The sequence below is a fragment of the Furipterus horrens genome, unplaced genomic scaffold (assembly GCF_987537825.1).
Source record: "Furipterus horrens unplaced genomic scaffold, mFurHor1.1.pri manual_scaffold_4, whole genome shotgun sequence".
Lineage (NCBI taxonomy): Eukaryota > Metazoa > Chordata > Mammalia > Chiroptera > Furipteridae > Furipterus > Furipterus horrens.
The window spans coordinates 79,628,955-79,650,468 of record NW_028327174.1 but is presented as its reverse complement, the minus strand read 5'-3'; the positions used below and the strand labels follow the sequence as shown (position 1 = coordinate 79,650,468).

Here is a 21,514-nt window from a genome sequence, read left to right as displayed (position 1 = left end):
TAAGCAATTTGAGCCAAGTCTGTCACAAGAACAGTACATGGAAAGTTTGGATCCAAGTCATGCAGTACCCAAGCCCATGCATGCTCTCACATATTTGCCTCCATGGTGTAAAGACACCACAGAGTTAAATTACTTAAAAAGAACCTTTTCCCTCTTCTTCCCTCCCTTCCCATGAAAACAGATACTATGCTGATAGGTCTGTATTTATTTTCTAGGATCACAGTCAAATCTCTTTCAAATATTTCCCTCATCACATAAGATATATAGTATAATTTAAAACAAACATAATTGAGAACTGAAAAGCACCTAACACAAAATTTAAAAGCATTAACAACCAATGATTTAACTTTAAACCTCTATTGAGATTTGCTATTTATTTTTTGCTGTCTACAGGAATTATTCAATGTGGATGACAAATTATTATGTAATGTCTTGAAGAAGACACATTTACCAGCTGGATGATGTGCAATCACTGTAGGAAACCCCTAAGCTGAGATACAGGCATGGGCCAAAGCCTGACCTAATCAGTGAATGTCAATGAAATTAGACTATTGTATTTGTTCATTCATTCATTCAAAATATATTTTGAAAGTGTCATTATAGAGATTTAATGACTAGCAGAATTTAAAAAGCAATAACAAAGCTGCCTACAGGGTACTCTCATATAGTGTGTACTGTGGAAATCCATAGTAAGAAAACTTAACTTAGACTCATTTGTTCAGGCAGTGTGTGGGGAGAGCAGAGGCAGGAAGAGAACATTTGTGAATTCCACAGGAATCAACACACTCAAAAAATATTACAAAAAAAAAAAAAAAAAAAAAAGCTTCAGGGCCTGATTCCATCATAGATATGGTTATAATTTGGGTTAGAGATGTTCCCATGGGCACACAGTGATTTAGTGCAATGTACTAACTTTAAACATAAATGTTCAACAAAGTGGGTGTTTTCTTTGTCCCTTAGCAGCAGTGCTCTAACAAAAGTCTGCTGTTGAAGCAATAAATTATGAAAGGGGGAAAGGTATCATGTATCTCCCAGACCAGCAGGAATAGGTGTTAGGTCATATAAGCAGTTTCTAACTTAAGAACAAGCAAGATGAGTTCCAAAAATTTAAGTCTTACCCTATCTCTTTTTTTGCCTGGAATAAATTTTGCAACCTAGGAACAATTAGCTCATAGGCTTATCTTGAAGTACTTGTAGAATAAAAGGAAACACCATTTATAAGAATGTTCCTTAAACTACCTTTGTAGGTTTAATTTTGGTGTTCAGAAGAGATGTCTGTCCACTGAACACAGGGGTCAAAGCAAGCAAGGATTCATTCATGAGAGTAGTCATCACTTACTGGCCCTAGCAGTGGGAGCCAGAGGCAAATTGGTGCCTAAGGCTGGAGACAGGAAAAAAGAGCAGGAGGGGAACAGAAAGTCACATATGGAATGATGGAAGGTTGGAGTTTGAGGTGCCAAATGAAGAGAAAATCGGTGAATATTTTCAGGAGCACTTGGTTTTATTCTCTTTTCCATTCAGTCTACCCTTATATTTTACAAAGGTACTGGCCTGGCTCCAGAGAAAATTCTCAGCCTGAATGCTTCTATTTACTACTTCTTTTTTTTTTTTTTTTTTAAGAACAGGGCCTACAAATTGGCAAATTTCCTTGTCTTTCCACCCTATCAGTTGTTGCTTTTATCATACTTAAAGTTACACTCCCTTCTTCAACCCTAAATTTCAGGAGAATGACTATACATTTTGCATCCCAGGTGTGCACCCATCTCCAAATCTTGGCTTTGAGAGTTAGAGATTTTTTTAAAGGTTTTTACTTCAAACAGGCAAAGATATAGGGGATACACACACAATCATCAAAACAAAACAAAATGACCATTCATATATTACAAATGGTGTTAAACTCTGGTTTGCCTTTAGACTTCAGGATGGCTCAGGTTATTACCCTAACTTAAAATTTCTACTCTCTGAGAAAGCACATGCCTGTCACTTTTCTGAGGTTGCTGATGAGATGGCTCTTACTAACCACACTGGATCAAGTTCTTCCTTAGAAGATTGGGGAGAAATTTCCTCACACTGTTCTCTTTATTATCAGAACAGCAAGAGGGGATAATTATTCTGCTCTCTTGCCCTTCATCCAACTCCTATCTAGTCAACTCCAACAAGGGATCCTAGGGGTGAAACAAATTTGGAGGTACTATCATTACAAACAGTGGAGGTGTAAAGCAAAAAGGGCATCCTTAGGTGTTCTTGGATTCTGCAGAGGTAAACAGGGACAGAGGAAGAAAGAGAAAGTGGAAATGAAGCTTTCAAAAATAATCTATGAAGCATGCTTCATGCATGAGGAGTTGAAGAAGAACGTATGTACCTAAATTAGGAGCAGCATATATTAACGTATGAGGTCTGTCTGGAAAAATCCCAGCCATTGTTAATATAACGAGAATGGATTGTGCAACATGAATGTAACCTGGCAGCCAAAGAGAGTGGACTGGAATGCACATGTGTGAACAATGACAACTTCACTGTACTAGTCAGTGGGGGTGGTAGATGTTATTGAGTGAGCAAGTGCGCTGTGTGATGTCAGATCGTGGATCACGTGCAGAATTTTGGGGCAAAACACCAAATCACCCAGGTGATTCAGCCCTCCTACAGACCAGATGTGGCACCCTGTCACTTCTGGCTTTTCCCAAAACTAAACTCACCTTTGAAACAGAAGAGATTTCAGAATGTTGATGAGATTCAGGATAATACAATGGGGCAGCTGATGGCAACTGGGTGAACTGTGTGAGGTCCCAAGGTTCCTATGCTGAAGGGGATTGAAGTGTCCTTGTCCCATGTGCAATGTTTCTTTTATCTTCTTCAATAAACGTCTCAATTTTTCGCAGTACATGGCTGGATACTTTCTGGACAGGCCTCGTACATTCAACAAATATTTATTGTTTCTACTGCGAACTAAGCACTATGGTAGGCACTTAGGACATACACAAAAAACCTGCCTTCATGGAGTGTACATGTTAGCAGTATACAAAATAAATTATAAATTTTTATTTAACTAACATGACTATATATAGTTAGAAATTTATACAGTTCATGAGAAAGTGATAAATGAAATGTGAAAAACCGAATCAGTAAAGGAGACCAGGAGTGTGAGGGCAGTGGAGGGGGTACAGTGTAAATAAGCTTCAGCTAAGAATCTTCATGTCATTCTTTGAAGCAGAGGAAAAAAAGTGATATCAGATATAATTTAGCCACAGAAACTATTTAATAGGTTATTTACATAAATAACATACACAATAAAAATAAGCAGACAAGATATTAATTTTTAAAATTCATAATCCAAATGTCCTAAACTTCAATTATACTTTAAGCAATGTCTCCATCATATAGGCAAATCATAGGTAGGTTTTGTATAAGAGAAGAGATAAATTAAATGGAAGACATTACTGTATTTCCTGGTGTGTCTAGAAAATAATTCTTAAGTCATAGGAACTGAAATCTGCAGAGGACTGACTAGAACTACACAAGTAACAAGTTTACATATGTTCCTTTTTCTTCAGCAGCAAAAGAAAAATGATACTTTCTCTTTCCATAATGCAAAACCTCCTTCTGAGAAAACTGAAGTAAATTAACTTGCAATTCCGCTGCAAATCAGCCTATTCTTCCCACGTAAGCATAATTTTAGGAAACACAAAACAAACGCTTCTAGCCAATTAAGCAACTTTCCATCAGTTATAAAGTTAAACCAAACAAAAGGCATTAAAAGAGGATATATTATTATGAATCTTTTTTTAATTAAATTATATTTTATTTTATTGTGATTTAATCCTTATTGTATTTTTCCATTATCATTTAGTTCCCTTATAATGCCCACCTCCCAGCAATCACCACACTGTAATCCATGTCCATGAGTCCTTTTTCCTTTTTGCTCAGTCCCTGCACGCCCTCACCACCTCCTGACTAGATGTCATCTGCTCTCCATTGATGAGTCTTCCCATTTTCCTTGTTAGCTCAGTTTGTTCATTAGATTCCACATAGGAGTAAAATCACACAGTATTTGTCTTTCTCTGACTGACTCGTTTCACTTAGCATAATGTTCTCCTTTATAAAGCTTTTTATGAGCTTTCTAAATCATGCTCTCAAATTTACCTACAGTGTTCTGAATGAAAATGACTATAAAATTAAATGCCATTTTAATAAGATTACAGAAAAAACAAAAACAAAAAAAACCTTTCATCATTTTTCCAACATGGAAAATAGTTTAACTCTCTCAATACAGTTAATCTTGAGTGAATATTTCTACATGGAAAAGCATACCCTACACAGTGCCATTTTAAATTACATTTGCCATAGAAAACCTATAATACAAGTGAGTATAAGAATGATTTAATCTTCTTTCTCTTGCCAGGCTCCAATTTCTAAAAGAACTCTGATTTTCTTCAACTTTACTCTGGGTTAGGGTGACTAAAGCAAGGCTTAACAGTGTCAGCAGACAATCTTAGATCCCAATACAAAAATGTGTGGTTTCTACTGCTATAAAAGAAATAAGTGTGAAATAGTAAGTGGCTTAATTTAATTCTATTCAAAAGCATTTATTGAATACCAAGGAGGGACCAAGGACTTCACTTTGTGCTAAATACAAAGACATAAGTGATTTACATCCCCAGTCCCCAAGAAGCTCTAGAGTGAATTTCAGTTCTTTGTGTCCATGTATTTCATAGAATAAAATTACTCTCTGGCATATCCTGTAACTTTGTGATGGCAAAATGCTATACTGTACTACATTCAGGACAAGTGAATAATATATTCAAATTTCTAAACTCATGATGATGCCATTGTTGTTGTTTTTTCCCCTGTGGGGGCATAAAGCCCCATAGAAATACTTAACTTCACAGTACATGGTCTTTTGACCACCTTCACCGTTCTTACTGCCCTATTTATCCATCAGATTCAACGACATCAAACACTGGAGTCTTGTTTGCTTCTTCTTATGCATACCTTATGGTTCCACCTTCTCTACCAAGCTCCTTAAATACAGGTATTCTCCAGGATGCCACCTGTGGTCCTTCTTACACATATCCTTACACATATCTCTCTCTCACACACACACATACACTTTACAATCAGTGTTTAAAATGACCTACATAGGTAATTATAACTCCAAAGTCTTCACCCTCTATCCCAGAATACTCTCATGAGTTGTAGAAACATGTTAGTTGCCTAGTGGAAGGAAGCCCAATAGCTACCTGAAACTTACATAGCTAAAACTGAACAATTTTTCCCCAAACCACATTATTCATTTTGACTCCTCCTTTCTTTTTATTAATTTTTTTCTCCAGGCTGAGTTAGTACTCTTCGCCTTCTCATGATAATATAAGCATATCACTTAGAAAAGAGGTAACTTGATTACTTAGATATTTTAAACCCAAACCTCAAGCTCCTTGAGGGCAGAAACTACACTCTTTGTCAGCTATTCCCACCATCTAATACTGTACAATGGCTGTCACTCAGAAGGTACTCAGTATGTGTTGATTAAATCAGTAGGTCCTCATTTTCAACACATGGATTTGAAAATATGCTCATATCTGTAAATGTACTCAGAAGATATAGTCAGTATTAACCAGACTTTAAAATTGATCATTGATCAGAAATTTGAGAAAATTAGTGACATTTGATGTAGGTGTTATAAAAATAGGGAATTTTAGAGTAGCAAAAAAAGAGAGTTCACCTTGAGAGCTAAATGGTAAAATCAGCTCACAATGAGTGGGAGAAGTGTACCAAGTGAACTGTGGAAAGAAGACAGCTCCCAAACTAACATATCATAGTGTCACTAGTTTAACCTTATTAACACAACAACTGCCTACAAAATGTAGAAGTGCGCATGGAAAAGTAGCAGTAACTCTGAAGGATACTCTGTCACTTACAGAGGCAGATGCAAATAGCACTTATCTAGGAAGGAGGAACTTCAGCCAAGGGATGTGATAGCATCAGGCTGTCTTAGACTAATGTTATTATAAATTAATTCAGTGGTCCCCAACCTTTTTGGCACTAAGGACCAGTTTCCACGCGGGGTCGGGGGAGGACAGGAGGCAGAGCTCAGGGGATAATGTGATCAATGGAGAGCAGGATGAAGCTCCTGTTGGCCGGGTTCCTAACAGGCCACGGACCGGTACTGGTCTATGGCCCAGGGACTGAAGACCTGTGAATTAATTCATCCAATACTCCTTAGCATGAGGCTCTTATAAATTGAATGCTTTCAATTCACGGATACGTAGGCTCACCAAGTAACTTGTAATTCCCTTATAGACTTGCTTGGACTTTTGAGTCTTTCTAGGACCAATGACAATATAGTGAAGGAAACCCCATGAAAACACTGTTATACAGGGGATTTCTCATCCATCTGTGTGTTTCCATTATCTGAGTAGGTCTCACTGGGACTGATTACCTCAGGCAGCTAAGCACCTGGCACCTGAACAAACCTAATTTCTTCCCTCAGATCACTTACAAAAACTCAATGAATACTATTGAATGCTGTAAGATGAGCTTTCATGTCACATACAATTTGTAATTTTAGCTAATAATCACATATGATGTTTAATTCCATGAGACCTACAGTAGAAAATGTTGCACCTTGTGTTTTTTTTTTTTTTTTCAAATTAGCCTGGATGTATTCTAATTGCAGCTTCTCCATAAAATCATTTCTGACTTCCTCTTTACCATCTTGCAGACGTCCAGGACATATATAGTAATTATTTTGCCTTAATCTATTCAAGAATCTTGATCAGACAGACTTGGTCAAATTTCATTATGAACAAAACTGAAGTATGGATATTTCAATGCTAAAATATATTTAAGAACTTACATGTGCAAATGCATATATAGGGTTGATGAAATCACTAAACATAATTTGCCCTAGTTTCACTAATAATCACTAATTTTTACCTTCAAAAATATTCTCAATAAGGGCTAGACATATTTTTAGCCCATAGAGATGGTTAATATTACAGTAAGTCTGACAATTAGATTTGAAAATTACTGAACAGCAAATTTAAATATTTCTATGAACAAAAGTCAATTGTATAGCCACTTATATCTCAAGTAGAATTTTAAAAGAGCAATTAATATTTTAAGAACTCTGAAACATCTTATCATCCTATATTTAAATATTTAATAAATCAGAAAAGGATAATATGCTTTATTATTTGCTATTTAATTTTCTTCTGGTTAACAAATAGAAATTCCAGAATTTGTTTAGTTGAAATGTCCCTTGGCTGGTTTCCCAGTTAAGTAACATATTATTTTCTCTTATATATTCTGGAAAAAAAGTTTGTGTTCAATGTTTATAATAAAGAAAATATTTCCAAGATTTGGAGAAAGAGAAAGAGAACTCAATCCATGACACTAGATGATATATTCCAGAAGCTCTATTCCACATCAGTATATATACAGTAACCATGATCTCTGTGAGGAAATTTTACTAATCTGATGTTTTTGGACAGTGATTATTTTCAGATAATATGATGGGGGGGACCCAAAAAACCCCTGGAATTATCTTTTGGAGGATGAATCTCCTGTAGTAAGGCTTGCTCCGCTAGGTGAGTGTTCTAGGAACCCATCTGCATCAGTGTATGAGCTGGCCTTGTTGCGAGAGGCTGCACTCAGCTTCAGTGAATTTTTTTGAAGACTCAATGCATTTGCCCATTTCATGACGGGTGATTTACGAGCACACCTGTCCACACTGTGCTGAGTGTTCAGCAGTTTTTAACCAAAACCAGCATGACCCCTATGCCCCACCCTCCCTATTCACCCAGTCTCACCCCAAACAACACTTTTTTGTTTCCCCGGATGAGAAAAGTGCTCAAAGGGAAACATTTTGCTTGTGTGGAAGCAGTGAAATAAAAAAATAGCAGAAACACTAAAAGGCGTCAAAATCAATGAATTCAAAAACTGTTTTGAGCAAAAGCAATGAATTCAAAAACGTCTCAATAGGTGTATTGCATCACATGGAGAGTACTTTGAAGGTGACTGAAGTTTAAACATGTAAGAATAAATACAGAAATTTTTATTAAAAAATTATATTTTGGGGGGCTCCTCCCTCATGTAGGATGGAAAAAAGTTGTAGAATAAATCAATATCAAGAGTCAAATAAGTAAACATGGGCATTAATGTGAGCTGGAAAAGAAGCAGATCAGCTAGGTATAATGGACAGAACACAAGACTGTTGTCCAATAAACTTAAATTTTGTTAATGCATTTTCATTCATTAGTTTATTCATTGGTTTATTAATCAACTCATTTATTCACTAGCATATTAATCAAAACATCTATAATATAACTCATTTATTAGCTTATTTATCAATGCATACAAAATTTCAAGCCTATTTGCCTGGCCTTATGGTTGGCACTGGGGAAAGAATGCTACCTAGGCCTCCCCTAGCTCTAGGCCTCCCCTAGCTCTAGAGATTTTGCTCTATTTAAGAGGGACATGGTATCAGAAATATTATTGTCACTCAGACTAAAAAGAGCCAAGTATCGCTCTGGTGAGATCTGGGAGAGGTACCGATCTTTCACTATGAAAATAGAAGAGGTATCAAGAACTCTTCCCAGGAAAAGATATGAGTTGAGATGTAAAGGAAGGTTAGTTATTAGCCAAGCAGAAAGGATGGGGAGTAGGGTGGGCACAGATCAGAAGGGGAAAAGAAGGCAGAGAACACTGCAGGCCAAACAAATAGTATGTGTAGAGGCCTCCCAGATAATAAAAATATGATATAGTTGGGAAAACTCCAAGAAAGAAGCTTCAACTAGAAACCAGAAAGGAAAAAACAAAACAAAACAAAACAAAACACCAACTTAGAATCAGGCATATTTTGTAAAAGTAAAATCTAAACAATCCGGAATAACTAGTTTAAAGTGTTCTTGCCATGCAAACAGGTAGGTAAGTACATGCAAGTTGCCCCGCCTCATTCCAGGAATCAGCGAAGGGCCAGATGAGTTGTGTATCCAGACCACTAGTGGCCCCAGACCAGTGGAATTTCACCGAAATCTCTCAGCATCATTTACATTAAATAGACAAACTGATCACTTCCAGGCACTGCTGTTTGATAACCTCTCCTGAATTCTCTACTTTGGGAGACCGGTCTGCTTATCTAGTGTACCCTGGACACCCTCCTCTGTCCCTAATACACACACCACACACACACACGCACGCATATAAAACCTGGTGGGAGATCCTGTTCTGAACTGCTGCCATTTAGCCAACAGCTACTTTCTCTTTCATTTTCACCAGTCCTCACTTCTCACTGGTTTCTCCGGCTACTTTTCAACAAAAGCTCAAGGAATGGCTCCGCTCCACATCAGGGAGCGCCACTTCCACTCTGTAATCTTTGATCCTTTTAACCTCTCAAGCGTTTTTCAAAACCTGGCCCTGAATGAACAAATTTAGCATTAGAATTGGATCTACAGTAACAACTCTGCACCCAACATTTCCTTCACTGTTGTATCCTCCTACGTTAGTTCCTCCTAGGACAGAATTCTTGGCATCATGAGATATATAAACTTGTTGAAATGCTGTGCAAAATTTTAGCTTCATAAAGAAGCCCTACCCCACCCCACTCACATTAAAATCCACTGTCAGGGCTCTCTCTCTCCTAAACAGAAGCTCCCAAAAAGCAGCTGGTATTCGTTAAATTATCTCTTCAAAAAAGGTTATGCTAAAATCCTAACCCCCAGTACCTCAGAACTTTCTGGGAAATAGGGTCACTGAAGATGTAAAACGTCAAGTTAACATGGGTGGGTCCCTAATCCAATACGACTGGTGGCCTCATAAAAAGATGTGAAGAAAGAGAAGCACAGGAAAAATGCTATGTGATGACAAAGGCAGAGATCAGAGTTACACAGCTGCAAGCCAAGGAACTCCAGAGAAAGCCTGCAAATCATGCAAAGAAGCAAAGAAGAATTCCTCTACAGGCTGGGGCGGAAGCACACCTTCATTTCAGATGGCTAGACTCCAGAACTGTGACACAATATAGTTTTATTGTTTTAAGCCACCTAGCTTGTGGTACTTTGTTATGTCAGTCCTAGCAAACTATTATACAAAGCAACCCTAATTAGAATGTATTTGTTTTTGAAATTTGCAAGAAAATGCAACTCTTAAGATAGCTAATTCAAGAAGGCTCTTTATAGCCTGAACATGTGGTTATATAATACCTATTACTAATCTTATCACTTACATTGACAAATGGAATCTTCTCCGCTCTGATATGGATTTCATAATTCATTTATAAAATCAACAAATACAGTTAGAACTCCCCCAGGTATGGGAAGATACAATAATCAATACAAAATTGCCACCACCTCAACAAGCTGAATATGAATGGAAATGACCACTGTGCTTCAATATTAACTTTAGATAGATATTCTTTATGTTGCAGAAGTATTTACTTATTCCTAGTTTATTTAAAAGTCACGTTCTCTGAGGCAGATTTGATTAAAAGGCTTCTTGGCATTCCTAGAGATGATCATATACTTTTCCTTTCTTACCTTTTAAATTAAAATAATATAATAATGGAATGGTATTAATGACATTAATAAAAAATAAATGCCATCTGATAGTGGTGCTTTAATGTTTAATATGCTACTGCATTCACTATATTAAGTTTAAGACATGTCAAAATTTACATTAATATGTCTAATTGGTTTGTTGTGATTCTATTATTTTCTTCTTGCTTATTTGCTTTTTGTTTTGTTTTGATTTTGGGAGGTGTTTAAGGGTTGTTGCTATTCTCTTTTGGTTTTTGGTGATGAATATAATCATACCTTTTGCTAGCTGTTTTATCTAGCTTCACAGAAGTAAGTGAAAAGTGTAACTAGGCACAAGAAATATCACTTCAATCAAAGATTTGACAGAATTCATAAAATGCCTTAACTTGGTTTTTAGTGGAAAAAAATTCTTTAATGTGGGTTTCAAATTTTTCCAGACCACTACCTATCAGTATGGATTGAAGTGATATCAAAACAGTTTATAAATAATGAATTTAGACAATTAAGAAGGCTTTTTGCAGTAGTTTCTTCTTGAAAGCAACTCTTGGCTCAGTTGTACAAACCCACAGATAACCTTTCCAAAAACAATTCTATATAATGAGTTCAGTAAACTCAGTAACTGACATAAAAAATCAACTTATACTCTCTATTAGATTTAATTCCAAGTATTTTATTTCTACATGTAAAGGTTATTTGAATGAACTTTTCTCCTAAATTTGAAAGGTATATATTGAGGGTGTTTTCCCCACACCCTTTATTTAGTCTGCAGAAATATGGTTGTTTGGATATAGAGTTAAAACATCTTAAGTTAAATAAATTCTGGCTCCTCTACTATTTGTCTGACCTTAGACAAATTGCCTCTCAGTTTCATTTTCCTCACTTTGTAGGCTTCATTTGAAGGCAAACTGTGATAACTTTTAAAGAACTAAGAGGAGCACTTGGTGCATATAAGGAATTCAAGTAATTGCTATCAAGAATATATACAATATTACACCATCATTTTATAAACAGGAAACATAATTTATATGCATCTGTAATATATAACTTGATATCAATCCTGCAAAAAACTGTTCTCAAAGTTTAAAAACCTTATAAGGCAATGTTACCTAACTTCAAATATCATTTATACTACTGCTTAATATTTTTCCAAATCACCTTTTTCTCTTTCCTCACATAGAACAATATTAAGGTATGCTATGTAAATGTGTTAGTCATACTTTAAAAGAATTTAAATATAAGAATAAATATACAAGGATTAATTTAAGAATTATCTCTGACCTCCTAGAAGCATCCCATGGCTGGCCAGCAATTATGGACCTCTCCTCAGTAATTATTGTTTTGAGGTTATATAATGATATGTATCTCCAGATTATTGCCATAATAAAAATTACTAACAATATGAAGATTTTTTTTAATTTTATTTTTATTGTTTTTCTGTTACAATTGTCCCACTTTTTCCCTCATTGCTACCCCCCACCCAGCCCACCCCTTCTACCTCAGTCCATCCCGACCCCGTTGTCCATATTCATGGGTTATTCATATTAGTTCCTTTGCTAAACCCTTCCCCTACTTACTCCCTTCCCTCCCTCCCCCCTGATAGCTGTTTCTCTGTTTCTTTTTCAATTTTGTTCATTTATTTGTGTTGTTCATTAGTCTCCTGTATTGGGTGATAGCATATGGTATTTTTCTTTCATTGCTTGTCTTATTTCGCTAAGCATAATTCTCTCTAGTTCCATCCACGTTGCTGCAAATGGCAGGAGTTCCTTCTTTCTTTCTGCTGCATAGTATTCCATTGTGTAAATGTACCACAGTTTTTTAATCCACTCATCTACAGATGGGCACTTGGGTAGTTTCCAGCACTTGGCTATTGTAAACAGTGCTGCAATGAACATAGGGGTGCATAAGTTCTTTTGAATTGGTGTTTCAAGATTCTTCAGATATAATCCTAGTAGTGGAGTCGCTGGTTCAAAAGGCAGTTCCATTTTTAGTTTTCTGAGGTAATTCCATACTGTTTTCCATAGTGGCTGCACCAGTCTGCATTCCCACCAGCAGTGCACTAGGGTTCCCATTTCTCCACATCCTCGCCAGCACTTGTTGTTTGTTGATTTGTTGATGATGGCCATTCTGACTGGTGTAAAGTGGTATCTCATTGTGGTTTTTATTTGCATCTCTCTGATGGCTAGTGATGTTGAGCATTTTTTCATATGCCTCTGGACCCTCTGTATATACTCCTTGGTGAAGATTTTTAACCATTTACAAAGAAGTAGTTTTATTATCACTGAATTAATTTTAAAAATCTAGGTTAGTGATTAAAAGTCAAGTAGAGGATTTAACACTTTAGAATTCCCCAAAGCTTCTGAAATTCATTAGTGAATGAGTATTTCGGGCAACTAATATGTGTTCATTAGTTTCAGGCTTTGGTCCTAAAACATCTTTAGGGGATGTAACTATAAATGATGATATGAAAAGTAATTAAAACCTGCTACCACCACAAAGGACCATCATCAGGTTAAATTTACTTACTTGTTAAGGCTGAGGAAAGCCAATTCATTTTCTTTCTTGTTTTGAAATAGAATAAGGAAGAATTTCTATATATCAGAGATAATTATATAATAAAAATAGCATATACATCTCAAAAGAAAAGAAATTTTCTTTCAAACATTCTCTAAATTATCTTTGGGAAAACTTTTTCCCCCTACCTATGTAAATAAATAGAAGAGAGAACGTTTGTTCCAAGGACATATGATACCACATATGTAAAAGACTTGTCTTAGTATATTTTATGGATATTTGATTTAAAATAATTGAAAAATTCCCTATTTTGAAATATAATTATTGAGTACCAGATTTCTGTCAACCACATAGGTTATATAATCTAATACACTGAAATAACTGCCAAAATTTCTTGTGAAATTTAAGCCTTTCCTTTTGAGCTAGCAATTAAATGAAGTTAAAAAAAAAAAAAGACTGTCATATTAGTGAAAATATTTTGGAGCTATCTATGGCATTTATGACATATCTAAGTTTCCCACAATTAATGGGGGGAAAAAAACTGATCTTGTTAACAATCATCTCTCCAGCAAGATTTTTCATTAGGGTTTGGGGATATATTAGTATGTTTTCATAGTTTATATATGTATCCAGACAGGGGGTTTTATTAAAATACAGCTTTTAGATTACATGTAAATTGAATTTCTCTAATAGAATAAATTTCTCTTCTCAGAAAAGAATAAGATCAGACAGACACATTTTGTTTTTCTTTCAACCCTTATCCAAAAGGTGTCAACAAGTGGTAGATAACTCTGGATGAGACAGAGAAAAACAAGTTCAATAAAGAGGTCCTGGTTGGTCAGCTTACTTTCTCCTCCAAAATGTATGAAGGCTGAGCACCAGAAGAAAACTCACATCCCATATTTCAAGGCAAGAGACCCTTTTGACAACATTACACTCAGATACAAAAAAAAAGGAGCATTTGTGTAAATTTATCAACTGATAAACTTTTTCTCATAAAATAAAAATTCTATTAATCAATAATATAGTAAATCACATTATTTAGAGCAAAAGGTCTGTGGGAAAAGACTTTGTAGGAGTATATAAATATATTCATTCCAGTAAAAAAAAAAGATATAAACTCAAATTATTTCAGGGAAAAGGATGGTAATATATTTAGTGAAGCAAGAAACACAGCAGGGAATATCAGGAGTTGTGTCTACTGGAGACAATGTGCTCCATCTGAAGGCATTCCAGGTTAAAAAGAGAATATTAAATCTGTGCAGGTCAACACAAAACACATGTTGACTTAATTTAGACCACAGGCTGTGAGATTGAGATCCTAGTGTTAAAGTCTAGGAGATTAAAAATAAGCTAAATAAACGGGAAATTAATAAGCTTACGGTGTCTGCTTTCTGTTAAATATTTTAAAATATTTTTATTTTTATTTTATTTTTACCTGTGCTTACAGATTTATACAGTACAGAAGACTTAGATGTAGCCAGGGCATAAATACATACTAAAATGAAAGCTGACAGATTAGTTTGATACTGTGAATATTCCATAGTTTTCACTAAGCACAGTGGTAGACATCTTACTTTGGTCCCTTCCTACAGAGAATTGGTCCTCCATTCCATTCCATCACAACTTTGGTGACACTGCCAACAGAGGTGTCTTAGAGCCCCTGCCACACTGCTCATCCAAGAGAGGACACATGACCTCAGAAGGATCAATTAAGACCTTTTCCCAGGATCAACAGAGACACCAAGATAATTTCTTCTGAGATCAAGGAGTCAGGATGTTATATGTGAAAAGGTGCAGGAATCATCTTTCCCATTGAGATAGACAGAGTTCCACAGAGAATGAAGTGAACACAGAGGAAACCAGAGCTACAAACTGGAGACAAACTCTTACATACAACAAAATAAAGCACCTAGATCTAACTGGGCCATATCCAGTTAACACCAGGAATTTTCAGTTATGTGAGCTAATAAAATCTCTTTCGTGTTAAAGGAAGTTTAGACTAGGTGTCTATTACTTACAAACAAAAGAGTGCCATAATTATAAGAGACCAAAAAAAACGGATTTTGGTTCCTTTGCATGTATCCACTCACATGTACTCCGCAGGGACTTTTCATTCAAAGAATTAAACCAATTTTCCCCCTAGGGAGTTTTCTAATCCAATGTACACAAGTACAGTACAGTAAATTATCCAATTATCCCAAATTATCCTGACCTAGTTATTAGTGCTTTTGGAGAGGGGGCTAAAAAAAAGAAGAGCCATCATCTTACTCACTAACTCCCCAGGTTTAATACATGTTCTGCATATATTTGAAAACAAGCAATTTTAATAGAGGACAAAATCAATCATTACTAATAATCAAGATATCAATTATATAAAGTATCAAATATAGCAGGTTGTTTTTATGAATCCATCTAAGTATTAACTGAACGAACTTAAAAAGAACTAAAAGCATTTAAACCAATTTTTGTTATATGGCATAGTACTTCAAAAAAAATCAGCCATGCCACATTAATACACATGAATATCGAAGAAGTGGCTCACAACAAAGAAATCGCAAATACCATCCACCCACTGGTCTCTGAGGCATGATTAATGAAAAGACTATTTCAGAAGAACAGCTATCACCATCTCCATTTGCAGCAGTTAAATCAATAGTCCCTGTCACTGTGGGTTTCAAAGATGAACCAAACCAGAGAAAGCAATGCATACTCACAAATTATAAAGCATATCAGCCATGTTGCTTCGGTAGTATAAAGCATTTCTATAGGCGCTTTCAGCTTCAGAAATTTTGCTCTGACTCTTCAGAACATTTCCAAGGTTACCCCATGCTGCCAAGAAGAGAAAGAAGTATTCAGGCTGAGTATCAATCCAATTATATGTGACACAGTATCAGGCCATCAGGAAGTACTATGGGGAGAGCAAACCTTCATAAAATATTTTAAGGATGAAAAATTTATTTCCTTTATACTCTAACATTTCATCATACCAGATTAACTATAACCAAAGTCTAAAAAAAAATTAAAGTTATTATTATGTCTCAAAGCCAATACACATATACAGTTCATCATAAGGCCAAGAACAATGTTATCTTATGATCACCTACAAAGACTTCATAGTCTTTCAATTCCAGTAGGGGTCTCATGGCCTGAAATCACTGTATGTTACTGAACCAGAAACTACAAGAAATCACATTAAAATAGACAAAGATTTCATTGAAATATTTTTAAAACTGGTAAATGACACAGAAGAACCGGGATGAAAAGCAAGATAACTAAACAAGATCAAAACTATAAAGAGGCTTAGCAGGCATTGGAACATATCAGTAAAACATGCTTCTAAAAACAGTTAAGTATAAATGGCTTATTCAGATACAATGTTCTCTATCCCTTTCTGGCTAACAACAAATTACTTGTGGGTGAAAATCAGTATCTCAGTAGATGTCCACATATAATCCTGTTTAAAAAAACTGTATTCTGTGGGCTCTTTATTTTTTACCCCAAATAACCATGATTTCTCAACATTAAAAAGAATAAAAGTCACAATATCAACAGCTACTCCAGGCTAATTTAGACATAAATATCTTACAAATAGGAAAATGGTTTTGATCTCTGCGAGCAGAGCTATCCCTCAAACTGCTTCTCTTCTTTCCTTCTCACAAAGAAAGAGATGGGGTGTCAAGCCCTAAAACCAGTGTCCCTCCTAGCTAGAAGATGGGGATGGAGAAATTTGTCTCAAGATACATTTATTTGGGTGATTACTGTCTCTACCTAAAGAATAAAAGGGGGTTTAAAATAACAATTTTTTAATGAATTAAAAAGTAGGATCTTGTCCTATAATTTAATATTTTGTGCCTCAGCTTACAAACAGGAAATATAATTGGTATCTCATGGGCTTTGTGATGAATATTGCATTAGTTAATATATGTAGAATATATAAAACAGTGTCTGACACATGACAAACACTCAATAAATATTTTCTATTATCATTAATATTGTGACTGATGCTCTTTGCAATTTACAGTGTCAAGCACTGATTACAGAAATGTCAATATTACACACTTTATGCCTTTATATTATGTATATGAAATAATAAATCATTTACTACCTTCTTTTGTTGCTGATGGAAGAAAAGAGAAAAAGCACTGGACTTACAATCGTCCAAACCCTAATCATGCCACGCACTGCACTACATCAGCTCAATTCTCAACACGGTTTTGTACGTAAATATTATGCTCACTCTGTGGATGAGACTCAAAGGCACTAAAAACTTGTCAAGTTAATACTGGAGTATTAATTAGAGGAGGGAATCCAAACCAAGGCTGGTTGCTTTCAAACTTTTTCCACCTTCCACCTAACATTTTCATACCACATTTCGTCTTTCACTGCAAAACAACAACATTAACACACTATGAATAAGGCCTTGGTATTATGAGTCCACAGAAAATTGAATCCTTAACTTGAAAGATAAAAGAGTTACTTCAAATTATTGTCAAATTCAAATGCCAAATGCAAAAACAAGAAATATAAAGTAGAGAAAACAAACAGAAAAATAAATTATAATTATCTTCAAACTTAATAGCATAACACCAAGCATATTTTATATGTACCCTCCTCCCAAATTGATAAAGTAGGACTCTATGGAAACTTCTACTACCCAGGCTATTTTTCAACCCACCTCACCTCTCCCCACCATTCTTATCTGATGCGACATTAGTAAATGAAAATATACTTAAATTGGAATTGATCCAGAGAAATGCACCCACATATTATTTTATGCAACAGGAAAACATCATTATGATGCTATCCCATCTAACCCATAGTCTTAGACCATAGGTGATCAAAAGAACATTAAAGCAAGAAATTACCTTAAATATTTTAAGGCATATATCAGGAGAAACAGATTGACATTTTCTTCCATGTACTGTCTCAATTAAAAATTAAACTAAAAAGTGTTTCACTTGTTAATAGTCAACAGACATATAGTTATGTCTAAAATATACGTTCATTCATTTGGTTGTTTGTCCATTTATTCATTCATAAATGTATCCCTTTACTAAACAGATATCTGTTAAGCACCTATTCTGTGCCAGGTATGTCCTTAGGAGCTGGGCACGTAGAAAGGTACAGACACACAGTTTCCACCCACTCAGAGCTTACTTGTGAAGTGGGGAGTGAAGTGGGATGTGAAAGGGAGGACCACCCATAGAATAAATGAATTAAGTGTTATAAATAACATAAAACGAAATAGGGCAGTGTGTGAGGCTAATTTAGATATGGATAAGTTACAAATAGGGAAATGGGTTTGCCCTCTAAGGAATAAAGACAAGGAGCCAGCCTTGTAAAGACTGGCAATTCTAGAAAAGAGCAAAGGATCTAGAACAAGAATGAATCTGATCATTTGCAAGAACAAAAAGACCAGCCAGGTGAGTGGCCACAGATGAAAGGGAAAGGTGTGATAAAGTTGCAAAGGTAAGCGGGGGTCCTTCAGGATCTGGTAAGCCATAAGTCTGAGAATTATTTTATTCGCAATGGACGGTGGGTGTCACGGAACCAAGGCAGATTCTTCTTGTTCGGCAATCGGAAGAATATGCGAGGCAAGGTTGGAATCTCTGACATTCCTTTATTGAAGATATTACAGCATTTATGTGTGCCCTCTGCCGGGGGCGTGCGCTGGACCACCAGCTGGCCGCCAATCACGCTCCAGCTGCTTGCCGCGCAAACCTCACCGCTCGGGCACAACACTCCCGTCACTCACCGCCACACTCCCAGGGGGGTTCTGCCTCTTAAATAGTGTGCATAGACAAAGCCGGCTACTAGCAAAAAAGATGACATCAATGCTTACATAAGTACGAATGTGTTGCACATGAGAATCTAATTATTATCTCTAAGCAGCCCATGCCTGGGCATCCTGGGTGAGGGAGCCTGACACTCTATTGTCCTCACAGTGGGGAATTTCAGAGAAGAGTTTTGTGAAAGGACTGAAAACTTTTGAAAAGATTGCTCTGCCTCCTCTGTGGAGGAAATACTACAAGGGAATGGGAGCAAGAGCAGAGACGCCAGCCCAAGGTAGCTGCAGTGAATGCAGAGTGCAAGATTATCGAGGCTTCCAGATTATGGCAGCAGAGGAGATGGTTAATTCAAAGTGAGAATAAATTAAGAAACTAAAAATCACTGACAAGATTATCTGTGGCAAAGCTACAAGGTAAAACTAACATTCTTGGTTTTTTGTCCTAATAAAATCTTTCGTATCTTTATGATTAAGCCACTGTCCTAGGTGACTGGGAAAAGAGAAAGAAAATTTCTCTATTAAACAAATATTTTAAAAACAATGTTAATTACTTCCAGATGAGAGAGGAAGGAAAGGAGGGTGAGAGGGACAGAGAGGAGGGAAGAAGGGGACAGGCTGGGACAAAGGGAGGGTAGGACATGACAATGTTATAGAACACCAGCTTGAGATCAGAATACTCTGAGGCCATGATAAATGAAAAAAAGCAAGAATGCTTCACAATTTTACTAAACATGAAGAAAAAAGAATTACTGAATAACAATTCACCAAACACCAAACATCCCCCTCTCTTGCTAAAAATGTTTATTTGTCCAGTCATAGAACAGCCTCAGCATCCAATCTAAAGGACACACTTCCATCTTTAGAATTTCTCCCAAGTCACCCAACCAAAGTTGAAATCCTGTAAGATATATAAAGACATACTACGGGGTTCCCTTGGTGTAGTGCCCTCACTGAAAAAGGAGTAATTAAGCCACCCTATTTACTATAGGTGGTGGTCTTTGATTAAAGGACACTGACATCAAGGATTTCATCATACTCAAATATGAAAGAAATTCCATTTCAAAATCCCTTCTTCCTTAGGTAATTTTCTTCAATACAGTGTTAATAAAAATATATTTTAGGTTTTAAAGAGCAGCTAAAACTAAGCCTAAAACCATCACACACATTTTTCTGGCATAAAAATTGCTGTCATTATTCCCATATTTTCAAATTTCAATGTGATTGATTTTTGCAACAATGCTACCAAAACTCGATCTAACATAAAGATTAATTTAAAAAATATAAAAGTATCCTAAACAATATGACCTAATAGAAACCTCATTAGTAGTCAAACAGTAATTTTTTTCATTAAAGCTGTTCATTTATCATGTTCCAAAGTTAAAACAAAAAGTGAAAATCACTATTGAACCGAGGAACCATTTAAAATCTAGCTAATGCATCTATATTCCAGTTTAAAAGGAAATACATTGAAGTGGACCACAAAAAATACACCTTAAATGGGCTAATGTGATGATTTCACATCCACATAATTAACTTACAGAATTAATCACTGTAGCTATGTTTTTCTTTTGACAAATTTGATTACATTAATCATGTCAACTTTTTTGTGTCATGTCAGGTCTGAATTCTTAAATATACCTGAATGTATGCAAACCCAAATTTGAAAAATATGGGAGAATAGTCCAAGGATTATAAATGGAACAATTTAACATTATAAAGATGTCACTTCTCCCAATATTAATCTGTAAGTTCTATGAAATACCAATAAATATTTTAGCACCATTTATTAAGGAACTCAAAATTCTTTTCTAAACATAATGTATGAGGAAAAGTAAAACTGGATTTGCATACCACATTCACCATACAAAAAGGGGAACTCAAGATAGATTTATAAGTTAAATATGAAAAGGTAAAGCTAACAGAAGAATATGTTGGAGAATAGCTCTATGGAAGGGAAAGGGATGTTTTAAAACAACTTCCAAATATAGCAAAAAAGGTAAAAACTAATGAATTTGAGTACCTCAGAATTAAGAACGTCTATTCACTGAAGGATATTATAAGCAAAGTTAAAAACACATAATGCACTAGGTAAACATAATTCAAATATCTGAACAGATGAGGGACTGTTATTAAAAAAATAAAAGGAACTCCTAGCAAAGCTACTACAACAACTAAAAATAAATCCAATAGAAAAAAAATGGGCAAAGGATATGATCAGTAATCTATAAAAAGGAAAAACAAAATAAATTCCAAGCATGTTAACTAATACTAGAATTTATTAGTAACCCATATAAATGTAAATTATAACAAAATATACTTTATACTCAGATTGTCAAAAATTTAAAAACTGGATAAATACAAGTCCTGGTCAGTAACTAAGTCAAGGTTAAACCCTGACCAGAAATCCCACTCCCAGAGAAATTCTCACCTAGGAGAACACACAGAAGGTGTTAAACTTAGTTTTGGTTGTTAGTGAGTAACTGACCATCCACTATGGGAGTATCACATGGGACATAAACTTTATGGATTTTGATGCAGCAACAAATTCCCTGTAAACACTGTAAAACGACTGGACCTGAAAAAGCCTACAAAGAGAAAATACTGGATGCATTTTGTGTCACAATATCAGTTATAAATACTAAAAATTCTTTCCCACTCACAAGATCACTACATATTTTACAAG

General features: G+C 35.5%; 1 protein-coding gene across 4 annotated transcripts in view; it reads right to left on the bottom strand.

The window, feature by feature from the left end:
* TMTC2 (transmembrane O-mannosyltransferase targeting cadherins 2) overlaps window positions 1-21,514 on the bottom strand; it is a 396,110-nt gene that overhangs the window by 156,131 nt on the left and 218,465 nt on the right. For all 4 annotated transcript variants that reach the window (XM_090273677.1, XM_090273679.1, XM_090273680.1 and 1 more), the window contains exon 4: window positions 15,758-15,872. In XM_090273677.1, the coding sequence (XP_090129803.1) occupies window positions 15,758-15,872 (115 nt within the window). The remainder of the gene's footprint in view (window positions 1-15,757; window positions 15,873-21,514) is intronic.